Raw genomic sequence first — 19910 nt, 5'->3', positions numbered from 1 at the left:
CAGTACACTTCACCTCCGAGGCCGCGCGGGTGGCCAGTTAGTCTTCGGAACTACAGCCGCAGCTCTCGGCCAATTAGAAGAGGGAACGTCAGAACGCCGCGCCGCTGCAGGAATCCGCTCGGCCCCGGCTCCCGCGAGTCGTAGAAAACTACGTAAAAGGGCCGTAGGAAAATAGGTGTTAAAAGAGGGCATCCGAGGTACACGAAGTTACCCCATCCGCTCCTTCGGATTCTCCCCAATCACGAAATTCCTCCTTCAGCACTGACCAATTGCGGGAGGAAGGTTTGATCCTGGTTATAAGTCTCGGAATTTCATTCATATGGAACTACGCGCTGGCGCGGAGCGGAGGGACAAGGGCTAAATAGGCGGGACAATCACGGCGCCAACGGGACCGCAGAGGCATTGCTTAGGTGATCTTATTTTACCTTCTCCTAATAGCCCAGGAGAATATTTGTCTCGGTTTCACAGAGAAGAGGCCGTGGAGACAGACAGACTGAGGTTCGGAGACAGCTTCTACCACTTCTTAGCGGTGAGAACAGCCCTCGCCCCTTACACACCAATCTGAACCTGAGCTTCCTTATTTACAAACTTAACCTATTCACTGGCAGTGCTGTTGTAAAACTTAAATAGGAGAAAATCTGTAAACCATCTAGCACAGCGTCTGGTACATTGTAAGCAGTCAATGAATAACTATTATTAGTTATCAGAACTGATTTCCCCTCACTTACTTTTGCTAATCTCAGTAAAGGCACCACCTAGTTGTTCACGAAAAAACTCTAGGTGTGTTCTTTGATTTGTGTGCTGCATCCCTTATCCAAATTTTTTACCTTTAAACTATAACCTGAATCTGTCCACTACTCTACATCTCCACTACTCCGGGCTAAGTCCCATCATCCCTCACCTGACAAGGGCTTCCTAACTGGTCTCCCAGCCGCCACTCTTAATATCTCTTATTCACTCTTGCCCTGCTCCCATGATTTTTTAAAAAAACATGGCTCAAATCATGGCTTCCCATTGCACTTAGAATAAAGTCCCACGTCTTTATGCTAGCTTATTAAACCGTATATGTCTCAATAAAGCTGAAAAAAAATTTTTTTTAACTTTATGTGAGCTCTATCCTCACCTCTTATACTCCTTACTGTGTTCCAGAAAAACTGGTTTCCTTCCTCTTTTTTGAATACACCAAGCTCATACCTGCCTAGGGCCTTTGTTCTCTCTGCCTGAAACATTCTTCCCTCGGATCCTAACATGGGAGACTCCTTTTTAAACACAGATATCAGCTTAAATATCACCACCTCAGAGAAGACTTCCCTGAGCATGTGATCAAAGCCCCTGCTAAACCCCTTATTCTTACACCTTGTTTTATTTCATTGTTTCCATCCCTGCCTCCCACACTCATACACTGGAATGCCAGTTTTCTGAGCACATGAAGCTGGATTGCCTTGTTCAGTATTATAGAAGAGTACCTTAGAGCAGTTCCTGCCACGGAGTAACAGTTGCTTCAACTGTGATCTTCCTATGATGGCTTCTTATTCTTCAAGTCTCAGCTCAAATTCAGCACTGACTTCCTCGCCTTAATAATTACTATCTGATATCCTATTTTATTTCCTTAATATGTATTATGTATTTCCCTATTAAAATATGCACTCCAAGAAAGCAAGAACCTTATCTATTTCATTAACTACTGTAATCCTAGTGCGTACCACTGTTTCAGACACAGGGTGGTGCTCAATAAATAATCGCTGTCACAGAAAACATAGGCATGGAATCCGCTGAAGGTCTGAGCTACTTAGTGGTGCAGCGTGTATTCTAACCCAGAACTTTTTTAATCTAAGGCCCCTCCTCTTTACCATTTGACTCATGTAGAATTAAGAGAAAGATAAGGTTACTGCTTTCAGGAAGATACCTACTAGGAGAGAGAAGCTATGTACAAGAGGAACTAAATTGCATTTTATGGTCTTATTTACCTTTATATCTCCCACAACTAGAGACTATAAATGAACTAGGAAAGCAGGAAATGGCTAAAAATCATGAAATGGAAGTTTAAAGGAAAGAGCGATGTCTGCTGCTTGGTAGGATTTTAAAAAGCTTCATGAAGATGGTAATATGGTGGGAAAGCTAAGAGTTACGGAGCTAACTCTGGGGTCTCCGGCTTCAGAAGGCCTGGGTTTGTTTCTTGACTCGCATGTGACCTTAGGGCTGTGTTACTGTAACCTATCTACGCCCTAGTTTCTTCATCAATAAAACAAATGCACTTAACATTAAGGGCTCCTGGGAAGACTGAGATAATACCATAAAGGTGCTTTACACAGTGCCCAACCAAGAATAAGCACTTTCAAATGTAAACTGTTGTTATCATTATTATTACTGATCAAAGCGTGCTGACCTTTCCAGCAGCTATTGTCTAACCACAGTTATGTGGAACAGTAGACGTCCTACTCCTCTGAGTTGAAAGGCGCGATCCCATAAAGCGGACGGGTCTGGCTCCAAGTCGCGCCATTTAGGGCTCCTAAGACCTTTGGCCAATTTTTCTCGGGCCGCTGGGTAAGCAATTGGTCGCTCTAGCAACGTGGTCCTCCGGTTCTCGGTGGTGCGAGGACTCGCGCTTGCGTGGTGGGTGCGGCTGCGGGCGGAGGGCGCTTCGGCGCGCGGAGAGGTTCCAGCGGAGTGGCGCCTGCCTTCGCAGGTAACCGCTTGAGAGCCGGCGCCAGGGAGGGAAGGATCGGTGGGTTACACTTCATGCTCGGGCTGGAGAGGCTGACTTTGCTCTCGCCAGGTTTCGGGTCCGCTACGGACCCTGTCCGCTGGGGCTTCTCTGTTTGCGAAATCGGGTCGGAGCGCTGGAGCGGCCCACGCGGCGTCCTACCCGGGACAGCGTCGGAGGTGGCGGCGAAGACTCTGGAGGACCGCCTTGGGCCTCACGCCGATCTCCCCGCCTGAAAAACCCTAACCTCAGCGCACCGGGGGAGTTTTTTTGAACTGGGAAAGAGCCCCAGTTTATGTTTGTTTTACGAATTTAGCCCTCTCGAGTCTCGGAGTTAGAGGATTCAGCTCCAGAATCTGGCATTTGATTGCACGCTTCAGGCACAGGAGCTTGGTACCTCACAGAACAGCCTGTCTCCATTTTGGAGTGAATTAAGATCTTCTTCACATAACTTCCATCGTTTGGTTTTCCTCACAACGATGCTAAACCATTCCTGTATTCGAAGACAGCTGCCATTTCCCCCCTTCCTTTGGGTTCATGCTGCCATGTTCCTTCACTTGGAAAATGGCCTTACATGGCCTCACGTCCAAAGCCATTCGTTCTGGTAATTCTCTTCTGGATCCACTCCCATTTTTTGGAGATTTTCCAAAAACTAGGTTCCTAAATTACATGTGTAAACAACACAGTTCTCAAGTCAGGTAGACTTGAGTTCTAATCCAGAGCTGTGCCAATTTAAGTATGTGATTTTGGATTAGTCTCTTCTTTAAGCCTCCGTTTTCTAATCTGAAAATGGAATAATCATACGTATCTCCAGGTGGTTGTGAGGATGAAAGAGGTGAAGTATATATACAAAATATTTAGCATGCTACCTGGCACATAGTAAGCACTCAATGTGAGTTATTTTTTGAGCAGGTATATCCATCCCCAAAGAAGCACAATTTCCTTAGAATCAAATACAAAATAAAATAATAGCAATAAAACAATTTTCATCAGTCATGTAAGGAAGGTTATTTAAGCAATGTTACTTAGTGCCGAGAAGTGTTAAGAGAGTACCTTGGTTAAATGATGGTAGTTTGATACAGTCATTTTAGAAAGCAATGGAAATATATTCAGAAATGTCAGTTACACAGTTTCACAAATGCACATCTGAAATTTTTCTCTGGTAAATAATGCAGAAAATAGGCAAAAGGGGGGTATAGCATTTATAATAGTGAAAATATTTAAACTTTTATTAATGGAGATTTTTAACACAAAAGTAGAATAGGTCAGTGACCCCCATGTGCTCTTCATCTTTAACAATGATCAATATTTTGCCTATCTTGTAAAAAATTTTAAATCTATTAAAGGTCTAAAAATAGAACAATTTAATAAGCTAGGGTACATTTATTTAGAGTGCTATGAAGCTTTTAAAATACAGAATTCTACGTATGGTATCACAATTATGAAAATTCAAAAACTAACATCTACGTACAGAAAAAAGAAAAGGAGTACAATAAAATATTAACTAGTTTCTGTTTGGTGGTGGGACTGGGGATGATTCCTCCTTTTCTATTTTTATATGTTTTATAAATATTCCATAAAAATCATGTATTGTTATAACGAACACCAAAATCTGAAAATATTACACCTGAACATAATACATTATACCTGTTACAGAGACTAGCTTTCACTTTCCTTCATCTGTTTCTGCAGCCTACATTTACATGAGCATTCTTGTTTGCCATCTTGTGTTAGTGCTTCATATTGAGCTTATATGGTCAGCTCACATGTCCAAGTCTTTAACCAGCCATCCTCTATGTGTAAATGATTTGACTCTGAAGTTTATTTCCTTAATTTTGACTAGTTTTCCTCCTCAGGGTAGAGCAAGATTTCCTGTGGTAGGGTAACCACCTATTTCTTTTCCAACTCATACCTTATGCATGTATTCACTCTTTTTAAAATAACAGTTTTGAACAATTCAAGTAAGATAATTCTGTTTTATTACAAAATTTTTCTTGCTCAAAAAGATTGTAATAAGAGCTGACGAAAAATCTATTCTGCTCTTGGTTGGTGAGCTAGATTTGCCTTTTAAACTGATAATAGTGCCTTTAAAAAACGGTTAAGGGAGGGGTCACTTTACAAGAAAATATATAAGTGAGTTTTGTTTCAACTCAATTTTTGAAGAAACTTTGTTTCCTAGGTATGCAAAGAAGCCTTTTTACACAGATGTCCTTTGAGATAATATGGATCAGTCCGGAGTTCTCCTCTGGGTGAAAGCAGAACCCTTTATAGTGGGTGCTTTGCAGGCCCCTCCTCCATCCAAGTTCAGTCTTCACTACCTCAGGAAGATATCCACCTATGTACGAACCCGGGAAGGAGCTTACCCACGCCTATACTGGTCTACATGGAGGCACATTGCATGTGGGAAGCTGCAGTTGGCTAAGGATCTGGCATGGCTTTACTTTGAAATATTTGATAGTCTTGCAGCGAAGACACCAGAGGAGCGTCTAGAATGGTCTGAGATTCTATCAAACTGCACATCTGAGGATGAAGTCGAAAAGCAGAGAAATCAGGTATGGATCTATATGTATGTGTGCGTGTGTTTAGTAACTTTGGGAAATAAAATTTTTAATTTTTAAATTTTCTAAGTTAAAATTTTTATTTAAAAATTTTTAATGTATACACTAGTACAGTATGCATTTTTAGGTTAACTACAATTGTGATCCCAAAGAACCATTTGACTTTTAGGAGTTCCAGTTTGGCAGTATTTAATGGATTTAATGAATTAGTCCTTACTTAGCAATCCTTATTCACCTGTTTCTAAAGGAATGTTATAGGAACCCTGTAATTGAAAGAGGGAAATATTTTCATTGACTTTAAAAGTGTTTCGAGGTCAGTGAGTACTTATGAACCACTGATGTGTTATAGTCAGAGCACCTTACTCTTTTTAAGTGAGCATCTGTTATGTGCTGGGGTTCAAAGAACAGCCTCTCTGCCTTCATGAAGCTGAGATTTCTAATTTTTAAATAGACTAGTAGGGGATGCTGGTGTGTAAAAAAGTGCTATTCAATAGCTTGGTATGTACAGTAATAAAAAGTATGCATAACATACAGAAATAGAATAGAAAAGAGAGTGATTAATTCTTGTGATCAGGAAGGACTTCACAGAGAAACCATATTAATCAGAATAGGATTAGTTATAGTGACAAGCAATCCAGCATTTCAGTGGCTTAGCACAATAACAGTTTATTTCTCATTCATGCAGCAGTGCAACACAGGGCATCTCTAGGCTGCCGTTGTCCAAGCAATGACTCAAGAATGAATCTAGAGGCTTCTTCTATCTTTTGGAGCCACTATTATATTAGTCAGCTTTGATGCAGTTAAAAACAAACAAAAATGAAATTTCAGTGGCTTACAGTAATAAAGGTTTATTTCTTACTTATTTTACATGTGGGCTGCACCTTAGCTATGGCTTTCTTCACTTGGCTTTGTGTTCTTATTTGAAGACCCAGGCTGAGGAAATAGCTTCTGTGGGTCATCTATTCTTGTGACAGAAGGGAAAAGCAGCATAGCAATAGGAAACTCATGATGCCTCTTAAAACTTGATCAGATGTAACAAGCTATTACTACTTTCATTCCATTAGCTAAAGATTTGTCATGCCTAAAATCAATGAGAAGAGAAGGTAAACTACCTCACAGGCAGTAAGGAAAATTTCATCATCTGTGTAAGCCTCTTGGAGGATAGGGAAATGAACTGTTGCAAGTATAATACTATTTGCCACAGCCATGCCCATTAGGGCCTCAGAGTTCTTCACTTCCATTTATTTGGAAGAGTTTTTTTGAGGCTTGAAAGTGGTATATGAAAATCCACCCACATTCTGTTAACTATAGCCCAGTTATACCATATCTAACTTGAAGAGAGGCTGGGAAATGCCATCTAATTGTGTGCCCTGGAAGGGAAGAAAAAGCACTTAACATCTAGCCAGTCTCTGCTATGTGAGGTAATATCTAACCAAGGTTTTGGGAATTGAAAAAGTTTAGCAAACAACCAAGAGGGGGAAAGGCATTACAGTTATTCATAAATGAAATATTTATTGAATGCCTACTATGTGCTAGGTAAATTAGATAATACTGTGGATACAGAGATGAATAAAATCTCAAGAAGCTCCAAATTTTTTGAGTGCTTACTATGTACCAGATTCTATTCTTCTTACTAGGAATATGAAAACGAAAAAGACCAGGATCTTATAGTCTCGAGGGAGGCAGGAATATGAATAATGATAATATAACAAATAGTTGTTAAATGGAAATATGTGTAAAATTAGGAAATTATGTGGAGTTTAAAAAGCCAATTCCAAAAGTTTACATACTGTATGATTCTGTTTTTATAATATTCTTGAAACAACAAAATATAGAGAGAGATAACAAATAAGTGGTTGTCAGGGGTTAAGGAAGGGGATAAAGGGCAACATGAGAGATCCTGTGTTGATAGAAGTGTTCTGTATCTTGACTATTATTGTCAGTATCCTGGTTGTAATATCGTACTATAGTTTTGCAAGATGAGAAACTGGGTAAGGCATGCATGGGATTTCTCTTTTAGTTCTTACAACTGCATTTGAATCTACAGTTACCTCAAAGAATTTAATTAAGAAATTAAAAAAATTTTTTTAAATATATGTATTTATGGGGCTTCACATCAACATTGACAGTTGATTGAATAAGTCTGGGTAATTCTATGAATCCATATTTTTAAGTTCTTCATAGCAATTTTTAGCCAGGTTGGGAATCAGGGTGAACATAGGTATAGTCCCAGATGTATTACTTCACTTTTTGCCTCTCCTGTTGATATACAAGGATAATCATGTGCTTCAAATTCAGAGTTTCAAACCACACCTTCTTCAAATAAGAAACAACTTATAAACATCTATCAGACCAGTAGCTTTTTTTTTTTAAGTCAAACACCTCTTTAAGAATTTGATGAAAACCTGAAGCCTGCTCCCTACAAAATGCACATACACCAAAAAATTACATATGATTTCAGGTGTTGCACTGATATCCTAAACTTGTGAGGCAAATCAGTGTGTGAGCCTTAGATTAACTGACTTCTGTGTCTTGACTAAATTCCCTTCTTCCTTTCTTTTATCTATTTATTCATATTACTGTTTTTTTTAACCGTAATTTTAAACTTCTGAAATAATATACTTTTAAAAAGTATGTACTTCATCCTTTATTCTTCATCAGTTTTAGGAGAGAATGTCTATGGCCATAGGTGCTCCATAGCTTTCTGAGAAAGTGACTCCAGTTTAATTAATTTTAGAAACTTTTACATGTGGGTATCAGAGACGTACATATCGAATGCTACCATTGTTTCTACATTTGTCTTCTTCGGATCAGTAAACTGTTGCGAATTTATTTTACTATATCTATTTAGTTGTAGACTAGTAATTGATGTGGTTTTAGGACATGTTCATCATTTATTTTCTTGAACAGCTTTCAGTGGACACCCTACAGTTTCTGCTCTTCTTATACATACAGCAGTTAAATAAGGTCTCTCTGAGGACATCTTTAATTGGAGAAGAGTGGCCTAGTCCCAGAAACAGATCTCAGTCTCCTGACCTAACTGAAAAATCCAGCTGTCATAATAAGGTACTGTTTAAATTTTGGTGTCCTTCTCTGAAAGAGACAATTTGTGAGGGAGATGGTTTGCCTTCATTAAAACTTATGTTGAGATTATTTATATAAGCCACTGATTTGCTGGCTTGTTTTATTTTGCTTTGCATTTTACTTTTCTTTTCCAAATTATACAAAATCAATGCGTGCAATCAATAAAAATAGGGAAGTGATTTCAGTTTCTTCACTGACACAAAAATCATTTACATAATTTTCAGGCAAATCATTTACTATATTCTTATTAGCATTACTTTTTTTTGCAAATTTTAATGAATTTGAATTGAATTTGACTGAGGATAAATGAGAGATGCAGTGTCTGCAAGGTCTGTTGAAATATACTGAAAAAATTTTTGTAAAAATATCTTCTTATATATTTAAGTAATATGCTTATGTATACTTAAGGTCGGCATGCTTAAGTAATTATTTTTGATGTGATAACCTAGAAGTTAAATTTAACTGCCTCACATTGTGACTTTTAGAAAATCTTATTTCTTCTTTCTGTTTTTGTAAAGAAAACCAATATGTTTTTACTTGCGTATGTAAAAGTATTTTTAAAAACAAAGTAAAATGTAGATCTCAGTATTATTGCCATGTTCAGGCTCTTAAATCTCCTTTTTCAAAGAAATCTGTTTACCTTATATATTTCATAATGCTATTCCTTCTTGATTCTGCTTCTGATTTTTTCTTTTTACTCTTCTTCACGAGCCTCTCTCCCCCTGGTCCTTAAGAGCCACTCTTCCCTTAAGATTCTGCCCATGGCAATTTTTTCTTCTCATTCAACATATTTATTAGAGTAATTTTTTCTCTTCTAATGACTTTATTATCTTGCCGACTCCTGAGTTTTCCTCCCTTCTGGAATTCCCTCTGTACATAGATGCCCTGTCTATACCTTCAATTCAGAATGTCCAAGTCCAGATACATTAGAGAGGCCAGTCATTGCCTGCTGTTTCCACACCTAGTTCCTCTTGAATGGGTACCATACTAGAGATAGTATTTTGATCTAAGATAGCCTGTATTCAAATCTGGCTCTGCTACTTGATACCACATGGTTTTAGGCAAATCAGTTAAGTTCTCTAGGCCTTGACTTTCCTTCCCTAAATAAGGATAATTCTATTTCTGAATGGCTGTGAGAATTCATGAGATTTGTTGCGTAGTAAACACCAGTAAATGGTGATTCTAATTTGTGCTCTAGCATGACCTCTCCCAACAACTGGTTAGACCAGGGATGAACACTTCACTGGAGTAGTCCATTCATCGGTATGTGTTTGAAATTGGTCTTATTTGAAATGATGAGCTGGCCCGCTCAGTATCCCCAGGGACTGAAGAAATTACCAGTTGGCAATGATGGGTGCTTGAGTTAACAACTCTTGTGGCATTAGGACCAGATTAGCCACCAATTTAATGAGTAACCAGAGTTATGAGGGATTAGGAACTCTGGGGTAATCAGAGAAAAAGAAGAGAATGGAACAGCAGAAAGACACTGGCCACTGGGAACAGTGTTCAAGATGACTTTCCAGTTATAGTTCTGAGGAAGCCTACCTGTACTGCAGTTTGGAAGACGATTGTGTGTCCCTACAGTAAAATCTTCTTTTACTTGTATTAACTTGTATTCCCTCTGCAAGTAAAAGTCACCACCAGTCACCCATGCTCTCTCTTATCACCCATACCTAGTTAATTGTTAAGTCTTACTGATTCTGCCTCCAAATAGGTCTGCCTCCAGAGTCTTTAAAAATCTGTCTCTTTTCTTCTTATATAAGCCTAATGACATTTTTTGTTGTTGTCGTTGCCTTTATTTCTGTAATTCAGTCCTACCTGGTCACCCTGCTGTTATTCTACAGTCCACCCACTACATTGAACTTTCTAAAATGCCGATGGATTATATCCCTCTCCTATAGAAACTCTGTCAGTGAATTCTCATTGTCATTGTTGTTTTCATATTGTACTCCATCGGGCCACCACAGGGCTTAGTGTGGGGGAAGGGGATACAGCAAGAGGGATGAACAGGTGGGGCTAATAAGACAGCTCTGTTCTCTGGCATCCAAATATGAGTTTATTAAAAAGAAAAAAAAAGGTATAGCTATTTAGAAAATAGTTTGAAGTCCCTGGCACACAAAATAAAGTCCAGGTGTTTTCATATTTTTTACAAGAACTTTCATGATTGGTCCCTGCATTTTAACTTTTTTTAACCTGTCACTTCCCAGCATGCTTCACTCTGAACTTTCAGTTCTCTGAACACAGCAGGTAATTTTACTCCTGTGGGCCTTGGCTTCTACTGTTCTCTATGCCTCAGATGCCTTTTTTTCTTGTCTGTTTGCCTAACATCAATCAAGAATCTATTAAATAGCACCCATTACAATTTTTTCCCCAAGTGGAGTTCATTGTTTCTCTCATGCTCATAGAATGTCTTTACAGATCTCTTGCTATAGGTTTTATCTCATCATGTCATAGTTATTGTTTATAATGTCTTTTCACTACATAGAGTTCCTTAAAGACAGGAACTGTGTCTTATTCAACTTTCATAATTTATCACTTAACACTACTCATATCACATAAGAGGTATTCAAAAGATATCTGTCAAATGAATAAGCTAAGTCATTGGGACATCTGCCCACTTAAAGCTTATTTCCAAAGTGATAACCTCTCTTAAATCTAGTTACCATAAGATTAGTTGCCTTGTTTCATCCAGTGGAATTTGAATTTTTTCTGTAATTTGAGCAGATAAATGAAGAAACCCAATGCTTCATCAAATGTTCAAGGTGGTTATGATATGACACTTTTAGAGTATTTACAAGGTGTGTGACCTTGGGCAAGTTTTTTTAACCTTTCCATCTCTATTTTCTCATCTGTAAAATGGGCTATCTTAAGATTGCTGTTAGGATTAAATATGTTGACCTTTGTATAACATTTAGTACTTGGCATACACAGAGGGTTAGATATTAATATTACTTTTAAATTGACTAAGGTGGAGAAGGAATCTGTTTATACCTATCGCATACACACACAAAAAAATCTTTATGAGGTTTATTTGATACCTTAAATGCTTTTAGAGGGATAAGGCAAAGTACAAATACAAAATAACTAAAATATAAAAGGTTTAGGTCTTGTAGAATCTCCTTACTTTGTTAAGTGTGATTTCTTTTGATATTTTTTAGAACTGGAATGATTACAGTCACCAAACTTTTGTCTCTGATCATCTATCAGATCTCCTTGAGCTGCTTTTAGATCCAGAGCAACTCACTGTATCCTCTCATTCAACCCATAATAGTCTAGTCTCTCGAGAAGCTGTTGTGGCACTCAGCTTTCTTATTGAAGGTACAGTGAGTAGAGCCAAGAAGGTATATCCACTTCATGAACTTGCACTGTGGCAACCACTACATGCAGAAAGTGGCTTCTCAAAGATCTCGAAGACCTTTTCTTTCTACAAGCTGGAAGCCTGGTTGAGAGCCTGTTTGACTGGGAATCCATTTGGTACATCTGCTTGCCTCAAATCTGGAAAGAAATTAGCTTGGGCTCATCAAGGTATTTCATATTTTAATCTATATTAAATTGAATGACAAGGAACCTAGTGTTTTCAGGTATACTAATGATCACACACCTTCTGTAGAAGAATTAAATAATGCTACTATAAAAGAGAAAAAGGGAATATCTGTCTTTTGTGTATGCCTTTTTCTTGCAGTGCAGCAACAGTCTCAGATGATTTATTAGTCCAGGTCATTTTGGTTGCACTTAACAGAAACTCCAAATTCAGTTAGTTCTCTTTTTACTCTGCTTTTCTCTTTTTGACTCTTTCTTCCTTTAGTCTCATATGCTTATTTGCTTGAGGCTTTTCTGTTTCCTATGCCCCACAGCAGAACTTGGCATTCCACAGTTACAACCTCAGAGAGTTGGTGAAGAGATGAGGTCCTTTTTAGCTCCACAGACACAAGCAGAGTAGATATTTCTAAATTGGAAATTTAAATTTATCATGGAGGGGATCTGGCCTTGGTTGTTGCATCAGATATTCATCTTCCTGATAGTCCAGTGATGGCCAAAAGAATAGGTTCAGATGCTATATGACTTCTTGGGGCCCAAGTATAAGTTTAAAGAGAAGTAGATTCTAAACTGAGGCAAACTCCAGGCAAAATTAATGGAAGAAAAAAACTAGAATAAACTTCTATGATTGCTGAATTTCAAATATAAAGAAAAAATAGCTTCCAGGAAAATGTTATAAAAAATCAGTTTTGTATCAAATTTATATAATGGTAGAAAATAGAAAATGGTTGACCAACATCTACAGAATCTTGAACAAAAACATAATGACCTATGAATTCTTTATCCAACCAAGCTATTGTTCTAGTATGAGATCAAAGACTCAGCCATGTTAGGCTTCCATAAATATGTAGGAGATAATACATAATTCTTGATGTCGATGAAAGAATATAGGTTCAAGTAAATTTTTAAATGATGTTAGGGTAGGCGCTAGTAGGAAAGAGAAGGAGATCTAACCTCTTAGGATTATACTAAAATGTTAACAGTGGTAGATAGTTGGATAACGAGTAATTTTTTCTTGTTTTACTATTAATATTTAAAATTTTTCTACAATAACCATGTAGTACTTATCTAATAAAAAGAAACAATAAGGATTGCTTTAAAAGAATAATAATAGCATACTGAAGTGTTCTCTTAACATTTAGCCGTATTCTTTACTAGGGTGTCCTGATGGCTTTTAAGGAAGTACAATCTGAGAAGCTAATCATATAATGGCAGGGCTATGTTAGGAGAGCAACCTGCACAGATTTTTTGAGTGTCAGTTTGCGCAAGACACTGTGTATGAGAGGAAGCTGTGTTTTCAGTAATGATCTGGGGAGTAAAGACATGAATCCAAATTGAATTCATGGAATGTTGTGGTAAGAAACTTAGGAGGGGTTCAGAATTAGTATTATGAAAACTTAAAGAGATTATTTAAGTGTAGGAATGACAAATTAAAACATCTTGGAGGAGAAAATGTTTGAGTTAACCCAGCTCTGCCACTTACCCTAGGCGTATTACTTAACTTGAGGGGTAGACCTGAAAAATATCTTGAACGTAGGCAATCTTGAATGGATTATAGGCTTAAAAATTTTTTAACAAAAAATTATGAAATATTGCAAACATACAGAAAAGTATAGAGAATAGTATAGCAAACACCTCTTTACCCAATACCCAGATCTAACATTTTTTTAAACCTCACATGTATCTAATTTTAGACGTGTAGACATGTAGATGTGTGTAACTTCATATGGTTATTGTTTGTCTTTGATTTGAAACTATCTCATTTATTTACATTTTTCTTAAATAGTTGAGGGGACGACCAAAAGAGCTAAGATTGCTTGTAATACTCATGTGGCCCCTAGGATGCACCGCATGGTGGTGATGAGCCAGGTTTATAAGCAGACATTGGCCAAGAGCTCAGATACTCTGGTGGAGGCACATATAAAGATTCATCGTTGCAACGAATCTTTTATATATCTGCTCTCTCCCTTACGGTAAGCACAGTTTTCACAACGTTCTGACATTTTGACATTTTCTTTGGACTAGGATCGATCCTTTTTTTGCCATCAGAGAATAATATTATAATGAAATATTTTTTATTTTATTCTCATTCATAGGAGTTTACTTCATTTTTTTTCATTTTTCAGATCTGTGACAATTGAAAAGTGCAGGAATAGCACCTTTGTCTTGGGCCCTGTACAGACAGCTCTTCACCTCCACAGCTGTGACAGCGTTAAAGTCATTGCTGTTTGCCATCGTTTGTCCATCTCTTCTACAGCAGGTTGTGTCTTTCACATTCTGACGCCTACACGCCCACTTATTCTTTCTGGGAACCACACAGTAACTTTTGCACCTTTTCATACCCATTACCCAATGCTGGAGGACCATATGGCCAGGACTGGCCTTGCTACAGTGCCTAACTATTGGGATAATCCAATGATTGTGTGCAGAGAGAACAGTGACACAAATATCTTCCGACTCTTACCACCATGTGAATTCTATGTATTTATTATTCCCTTTGAAATGGAAGGGGACACAACAGAGATACCTGGGGGTCTTCCATCTGTGTATCAGAAAGCACTGGGTCAAAGAGAACAGAAGATACAGATCTGGCAGAAAACTGTGAAGGAGGCTCGTTTGACAAAGTGAGTATTTTCTGGAAGTAATAATTTGTCTTTTATGTAAAACTCCATGGAAAGCAAATTAATCTGCATATGTTTACAGCTATGCCAAAGTTATAAAAAATTCATAGTGTGCCTTTAGTTAAAGCTTGGGTTTCAGGTCAGTATTCTAGGTACTGTGTGCTTAGGGGATGGGAGTGAATGGATACTCAGCTATTAGACTCACTTTTTTTAAAAAGCTTAAGTTTAGTTGGCAGATATAAAACTTACATCAATGAAGGTAATATACAGAATATGCCACATATTCCATCTTAAATGGATTGGTTTTCGTTTTTAATTTACTATGCCGATAGTTCTCAAACCTAGTTATGCATCAGAATCATCCAAGGGGCTTGTTAAAAATACAAATATCCTGGTTCCATACCACAAACAGACTCTCCAAGGGTGAATTCCTCATGCTAGTCCATGAACTAATGCCAGTTTTTGTTAAAGTTTTCCATAATCCATGTTTCCCTAATTTATACAGCATTTTAAAATAAAACTAAGCTTAGTCCATTTAAAATACTGGTTTTTATTCTGAGATTATTTCCTTCCTACTTCTGGGTACTAAAATATCTTATTTTTAATAACATGCTTGTGATAGTAGATGGTTGCGGTTTATGTCTACCACAAAATTTTATTTCAAGGGTATTGGTCTTTGGTCTCTAGAAGCTAGGGACACACTATCTGGTTTATAGAAATTCAGAAAACATCAATGTAAGTAGTCAGGAAAGATTTCTGGAAGAAATTTACATTGCACTTTGAAGAATAAGCTGAATTTGGATGGGAAATGAGGACTGAGCAGAATAGTTTTAACAGTATTAGAGGAGCAGGTGTGGAAGCAGAAGTAGACCTTAGGTATCCTGGAAATCAATTGGATAGCTGTGTCTAGATTGTACTGGAAAGTACTCAGACTCAGGAATTAGTACTGACCATACCACTTTACTGTTGACGTGAGTCTATCATTTAACCTCTCTAGCTCTTAATTGTATCATATATAAAATATATTTTTGTACCTGATGAGATTGATGTGAAGGTTTAATAAGATAACTTATAGTAAATGTGTGTGCATGAGACACTATGTGTAGTGGTATGTGCTGTACTGTGTTTAGTAATATGAGTGTGAGATACTCAGTTTAGTGATGTGTGTGAGACACATTTTCTGGGTGAGATGGTTTACAAAGAATATCTGAGACTTGATCTATTAGAATTAAGTTTATTCTAAGAGAAACAGTAATTGAAAAAAGACTTGGTCCAGCCTGGTATTTTCTGGAAGCATTTTTGTGGTTTCGTTCTCATCATATGGATTAAGGAATGAAATATATAATACATTTAGACTCTTTAAAACAGTGGCTACCTGTCAAAAAATATAAAGATCAAAAACTGTTACAACTCATGCTTTAACTGGGAATTCTTTGCGATATGCTGCTGTTATCTTTTATAAACATTCCGCCTGGTTTGTATCGCATGAATTGAGCCTCCAAGACATTAATATTTACAGACCAGTCATTCTCAGTTTATCGTATCATAGAATAATGATGATGACCATAATAACAGACAGTATGTATTGAGCACTTATTATGTGCCAAGTACTATGTTAAGCACTCATTTATTTTTTATAACAATATCCTATTACAGGAAGAGAGAAAGATTAAGTAATTTATCTAAAGTCACATAGGAGCTGGGATTCACACCTAGTCAGAACACTACCCAGCGTCACTTGGTCCTCAGTCAGTATCTGTTGAGTGAATAACCACAGTAGAACAAATTGGTAATTATTAATAAGTCTTTACAAAGAGGGTATTGTATCTGACCAAATTTATTTTTCTGGGTGGTGGTCTAATGTACAGAACTGAACAGAACAGTTGTTTGGAGAGAACAAATGAATAGCTAGGATCCTATAAGGTATTTTATAATCACTTGGAGTAAAATTGATATGAATTTGTGTTCAACATTCTTTTTGCTCTCAATTGTGATTTTAGAGATCAAAGGAAGCAGTTCCAGGTACTTGTGGAGAATAAATTTTATGAGTGGTTGATTAATACAGGACATCGCCAACAGCTGGATAGCCTTGTGCCCCCTGCAGCAGGTTCCAAACAAGCAGCAGGATGAGACTCCTACATCAAAACACTGGTAGGCATTTATAATGCAGACCACTTAAAAAAATTATTTTGAAAAAATCTTGTAAGCATACAAAAAAACTACACAGAATGTTATGTTACCAATCATTGCTGAATTTTTCCCTCTGCTCACACCTGCACGTACAGACCTTTTGTAGTGAGGAGATCGGCCAGAATATTCAAGTGGAGCCTATAGAATTATGGGCAAACATAATGACCACGTTTAATCTTTTTTGCTTTTTGCCTAGCACAAATTATATTGTCCAAAGATACTACTTTCCCCATACATAACTTTAAGTTTTATTCCCCCTTTCTAACACATCTTTCTGTTTCCCATCACCCACACATAAACCAGTTAATAAATCAGCTGACCTTTGTTCCCTACTCATATAAGCATTAATAAATTATCAGAATTAATCCAAATGAAGATTGGAATGCTGAACTCCAGGCACTCACAGCTTCAACAGATGAGAACATGTATATAGACAAATTTAGTAGAAATTGTTTAATCCAAATATATAACGTTTTTTTAATAGAAATTAGTTTACTTTGCCATTTTAAAGTATTTCTAAAGACTGACAATAGGAAAACAGACAAAGGACATAAGTAGGTAGAAAAATACTTAAAAACACAAAGATACTCACTTTCACTTAAAATTAAAGAAATGTAGAATACTATTTTTATCTATCAGATTTGCAAGGATCAATATCTGGTGGTATACAACACTGGCAAGATATTTTACTTACCACTGGGGAAAGTATTAATTTGTGTAACTTCTCTGGAGGATAGCTTGACAAAATCAGAATTAAAAATATACATATTCTTTAGCTTAGCAATTTCATTTCTTATATATACATATATGTACAAATATGTGTAAGAAATATGTTCATTGCAGCATTGTTTGAAATAGCTATAGACTGGAAACAACCCAAATGCTTCTCAGTATTGGGCTGGCGCTTAATGAACTCATACATCCGTGTCATGGAATGCATCTTTAAAAAAGAATGAGTGATCACTGAGCCAGAGGGTGGGAGGAATTGGGTGTGAGTAAAATGTTCCTTTGTGTTTGAAAAAGGAGAGTGATTATCACGTGTATTTACATGCTAATTATATGCCCTAAATTTTTCTGAAAGGATGTAAAGAAATTGTTAATAATGTTTATCTTCAAAAAATGAGATTAGGTATATAGGGTGGGAGAAAACTTATTCTTAATTTTAATTGAGATAGAATTCGCATGCCATAAAATTCATCTTTTTAAAGCGAAGAATTCAGTGGCTTTTATTATATTCACAAGTTTGTGCAACCATCACCATGAACAAATCCAGAACGTTTTTATTACCCTAAAAATAAACCTTGTACACGGAGGCAGTCCCTCCCCATTCCTGCAACTTCCCATATCTCCTCTTTCCTCCAGTCTCTGGCAACCACTAATCTACTTTTTGTCTCTTGATTTGTCAACTCTAGAGATTTTATATAGATGGAATCATACAACATGTGGCCTTTGTGTCTGACTTCTTTCACTTAGCATAACGTTTTCAGGTTTCATCCATGCTATAGCATGTGTTGGTATGTCATTCCTTTGTGGCTGCACAATATTCCATTGTACTGATATAACACACTTTGTTTATCTGTTCGTCAGTTGATGGACATTTGAGCCACTGTGACTAGTACGGCTATGTACTTTTGTGTACAAATTGTGTGGACATGTTTTCATTTCTCTTAGGTATATACCAAGGAGTAGAAAGTCACGTTTAACTTTTTGACTAACTGGTGAACTGTTTTCCAAAGCTGCAAAATCTTATTCTTTATTGTTACTTTATATATTGTTCACATTTTTAAATGTGAATTTCTTTTAATAAAAAAAGGAATTTTATAATATTTAGTTAATACTGAGATTAAGAATTAGAAATCTGATAAATATTATAAGGAAATGGGAACTATAACGGTAAAATTTTAGATTAAACTAGGCCCCATTGCTTGCCTTTTTTTTTTTGGCGAGACAACACTTGGTTGACTTCACAGATTGCAAGGACCTTGTCTGCTTACAATTTCTTATTTTTTATACCTGTAGCACCTGGTCTTCTAGGTGATCTCCCATCCAAATACTAACCAGGCCCGACCCTGCTTAGCTTCCGAGACCAATTTTTTGTTTATGTATGAGTTTCTTTTCTTTTCTTATGAACTAATGTGATCCTTAGAAAAAAAGGAATATAATTAACTTTAAACTTAATGTATTTTATTATTCTAAACTATCATCTGACCTTAATAATTTATGTGATTTTTTTTTTTAATGCAAAATTTTTTTTCTAATTGTTTGCATAAAGGCAACAGACAATTAATTTTAATTTTGTTTTGTTTTGTTATCTTCAGGGCCCTGGAGACATGAGGATGAATGGAAGATGGTGCACATCTTGAAATTAAATTGGGAAGGTGCCCTGGCTGCTTAAGAGACTTTGGGGCTTTTTCTTCCTATTTAAGACCTTTGCTTGATTTCCATTCCATACTCATTTATTACCATTTAGGTTGAATTTTAGGTAAACTTCTACCTATGTTATAAACATATTGTTTATAGAACATCAGAAAACTCATCTTCGTGATACCAGAATGAAAAAGTAGATGAAGGCAGTTCTATCGTGTATATATTAATATTAAAGTGATTGCATATAGATTTGCTAGCAAACACATTTTGATTTATATGATGAAAGGGTTTCATCCTTTCTAGTTAAGAGTTTTATAGTTCTTTGTAACTAAAAGGAAATTGCTCCTTTTAAAAAATAATTGGAAAGAAAGTATAATTTGTTGGTTTATAAATATAGCAAAGATAGTTTTATATGAAGATATTTTAGTCCTTAAACTATGAAGGTTAATGAAACTATAAAATCTTTATTTTTCATTTTCTAATTCAAATTTTCAATAAACAAGTTCTAAAAAGTAATATTCTCTTTTGGATAAAAAGATAAAGCTTTACTTTTAACTTAGAAAAGGCTCCAATGTTATTCTGTGACTTTATATCAAAATAAAGTTTACATTTGATTGGGAAAGCTATGTTCTTTAGATAAAGAAAAACAATTAGCACATTAACAGAATGAACCTGATTGCTGATAAACATGGTTTCAAGTGCTTAGTAATTATATCAAAAAAGGGGCTTGATCTTTTATTTCTAAAATAAAAATTAACCCTCAGAATGTATTAGTTCTGGCTGAGGTTTTCATAGTTTTTATTTGAAGATGAAATTCAAGCAAGCATTATCAAATAAACACTGGAGTAA

The 19910-nt window shown here is 36.5% G+C and overlaps 1 protein-coding gene across 6 annotated transcripts; it reads left to right on the top strand.

Moving 5' to 3' along the window:
* The first annotated feature begins 115 nt into the window (after positions 1-115).
* Positions 116-19831, top strand: TBCCD1 (TBCC domain containing 1). 6 transcript variants are annotated; one of them, XM_039850785.1, is made up of 8 exons: positions 116-529; positions 4884-5256; positions 8218-8328; positions 11505-11871; positions 13670-13856; positions 14010-14507; positions 16505-16655; positions 19013-19831. In XM_039850785.1, exons 2-7 carry the CDS (start codon positions 4927-4929, stop codon positions 16632-16634), a joined length of 1623 nt encoding a protein of 540 aa, XP_039706719.1. In that variant the 5' UTR covers positions 116-529; positions 4884-4926; the 3' UTR covers positions 16635-16655; positions 19013-19831. The 6 variants fall into 6 exon arrangements, with proteins under 6 accessions (XP_039706719.1, XP_039706717.1, XP_039706713.1 ...); XM_039850783.1 differs by having other exon boundaries at positions 117-410; positions 8173-8328; XM_039850779.1 differs by having other exon boundaries at positions 118-529; positions 8173-8328.
* The last annotated feature ends 79 nt before the right edge of the window (positions 19832-19910 follow it).

Source organism: Pteropus medius, unplaced genomic scaffold (assembly GCF_902729225.1).
Source record: "Pteropus medius unplaced genomic scaffold, Ma_sr-lr_union100, whole genome shotgun sequence".
NCBI lineage: Eukaryota > Metazoa > Chordata > Mammalia > Chiroptera > Pteropodidae > Pteropus > Pteropus medius.
Note: the sequence above shows the minus strand (reverse complement) of the source record. Positions and strands in the feature narration are given on the sequence as shown.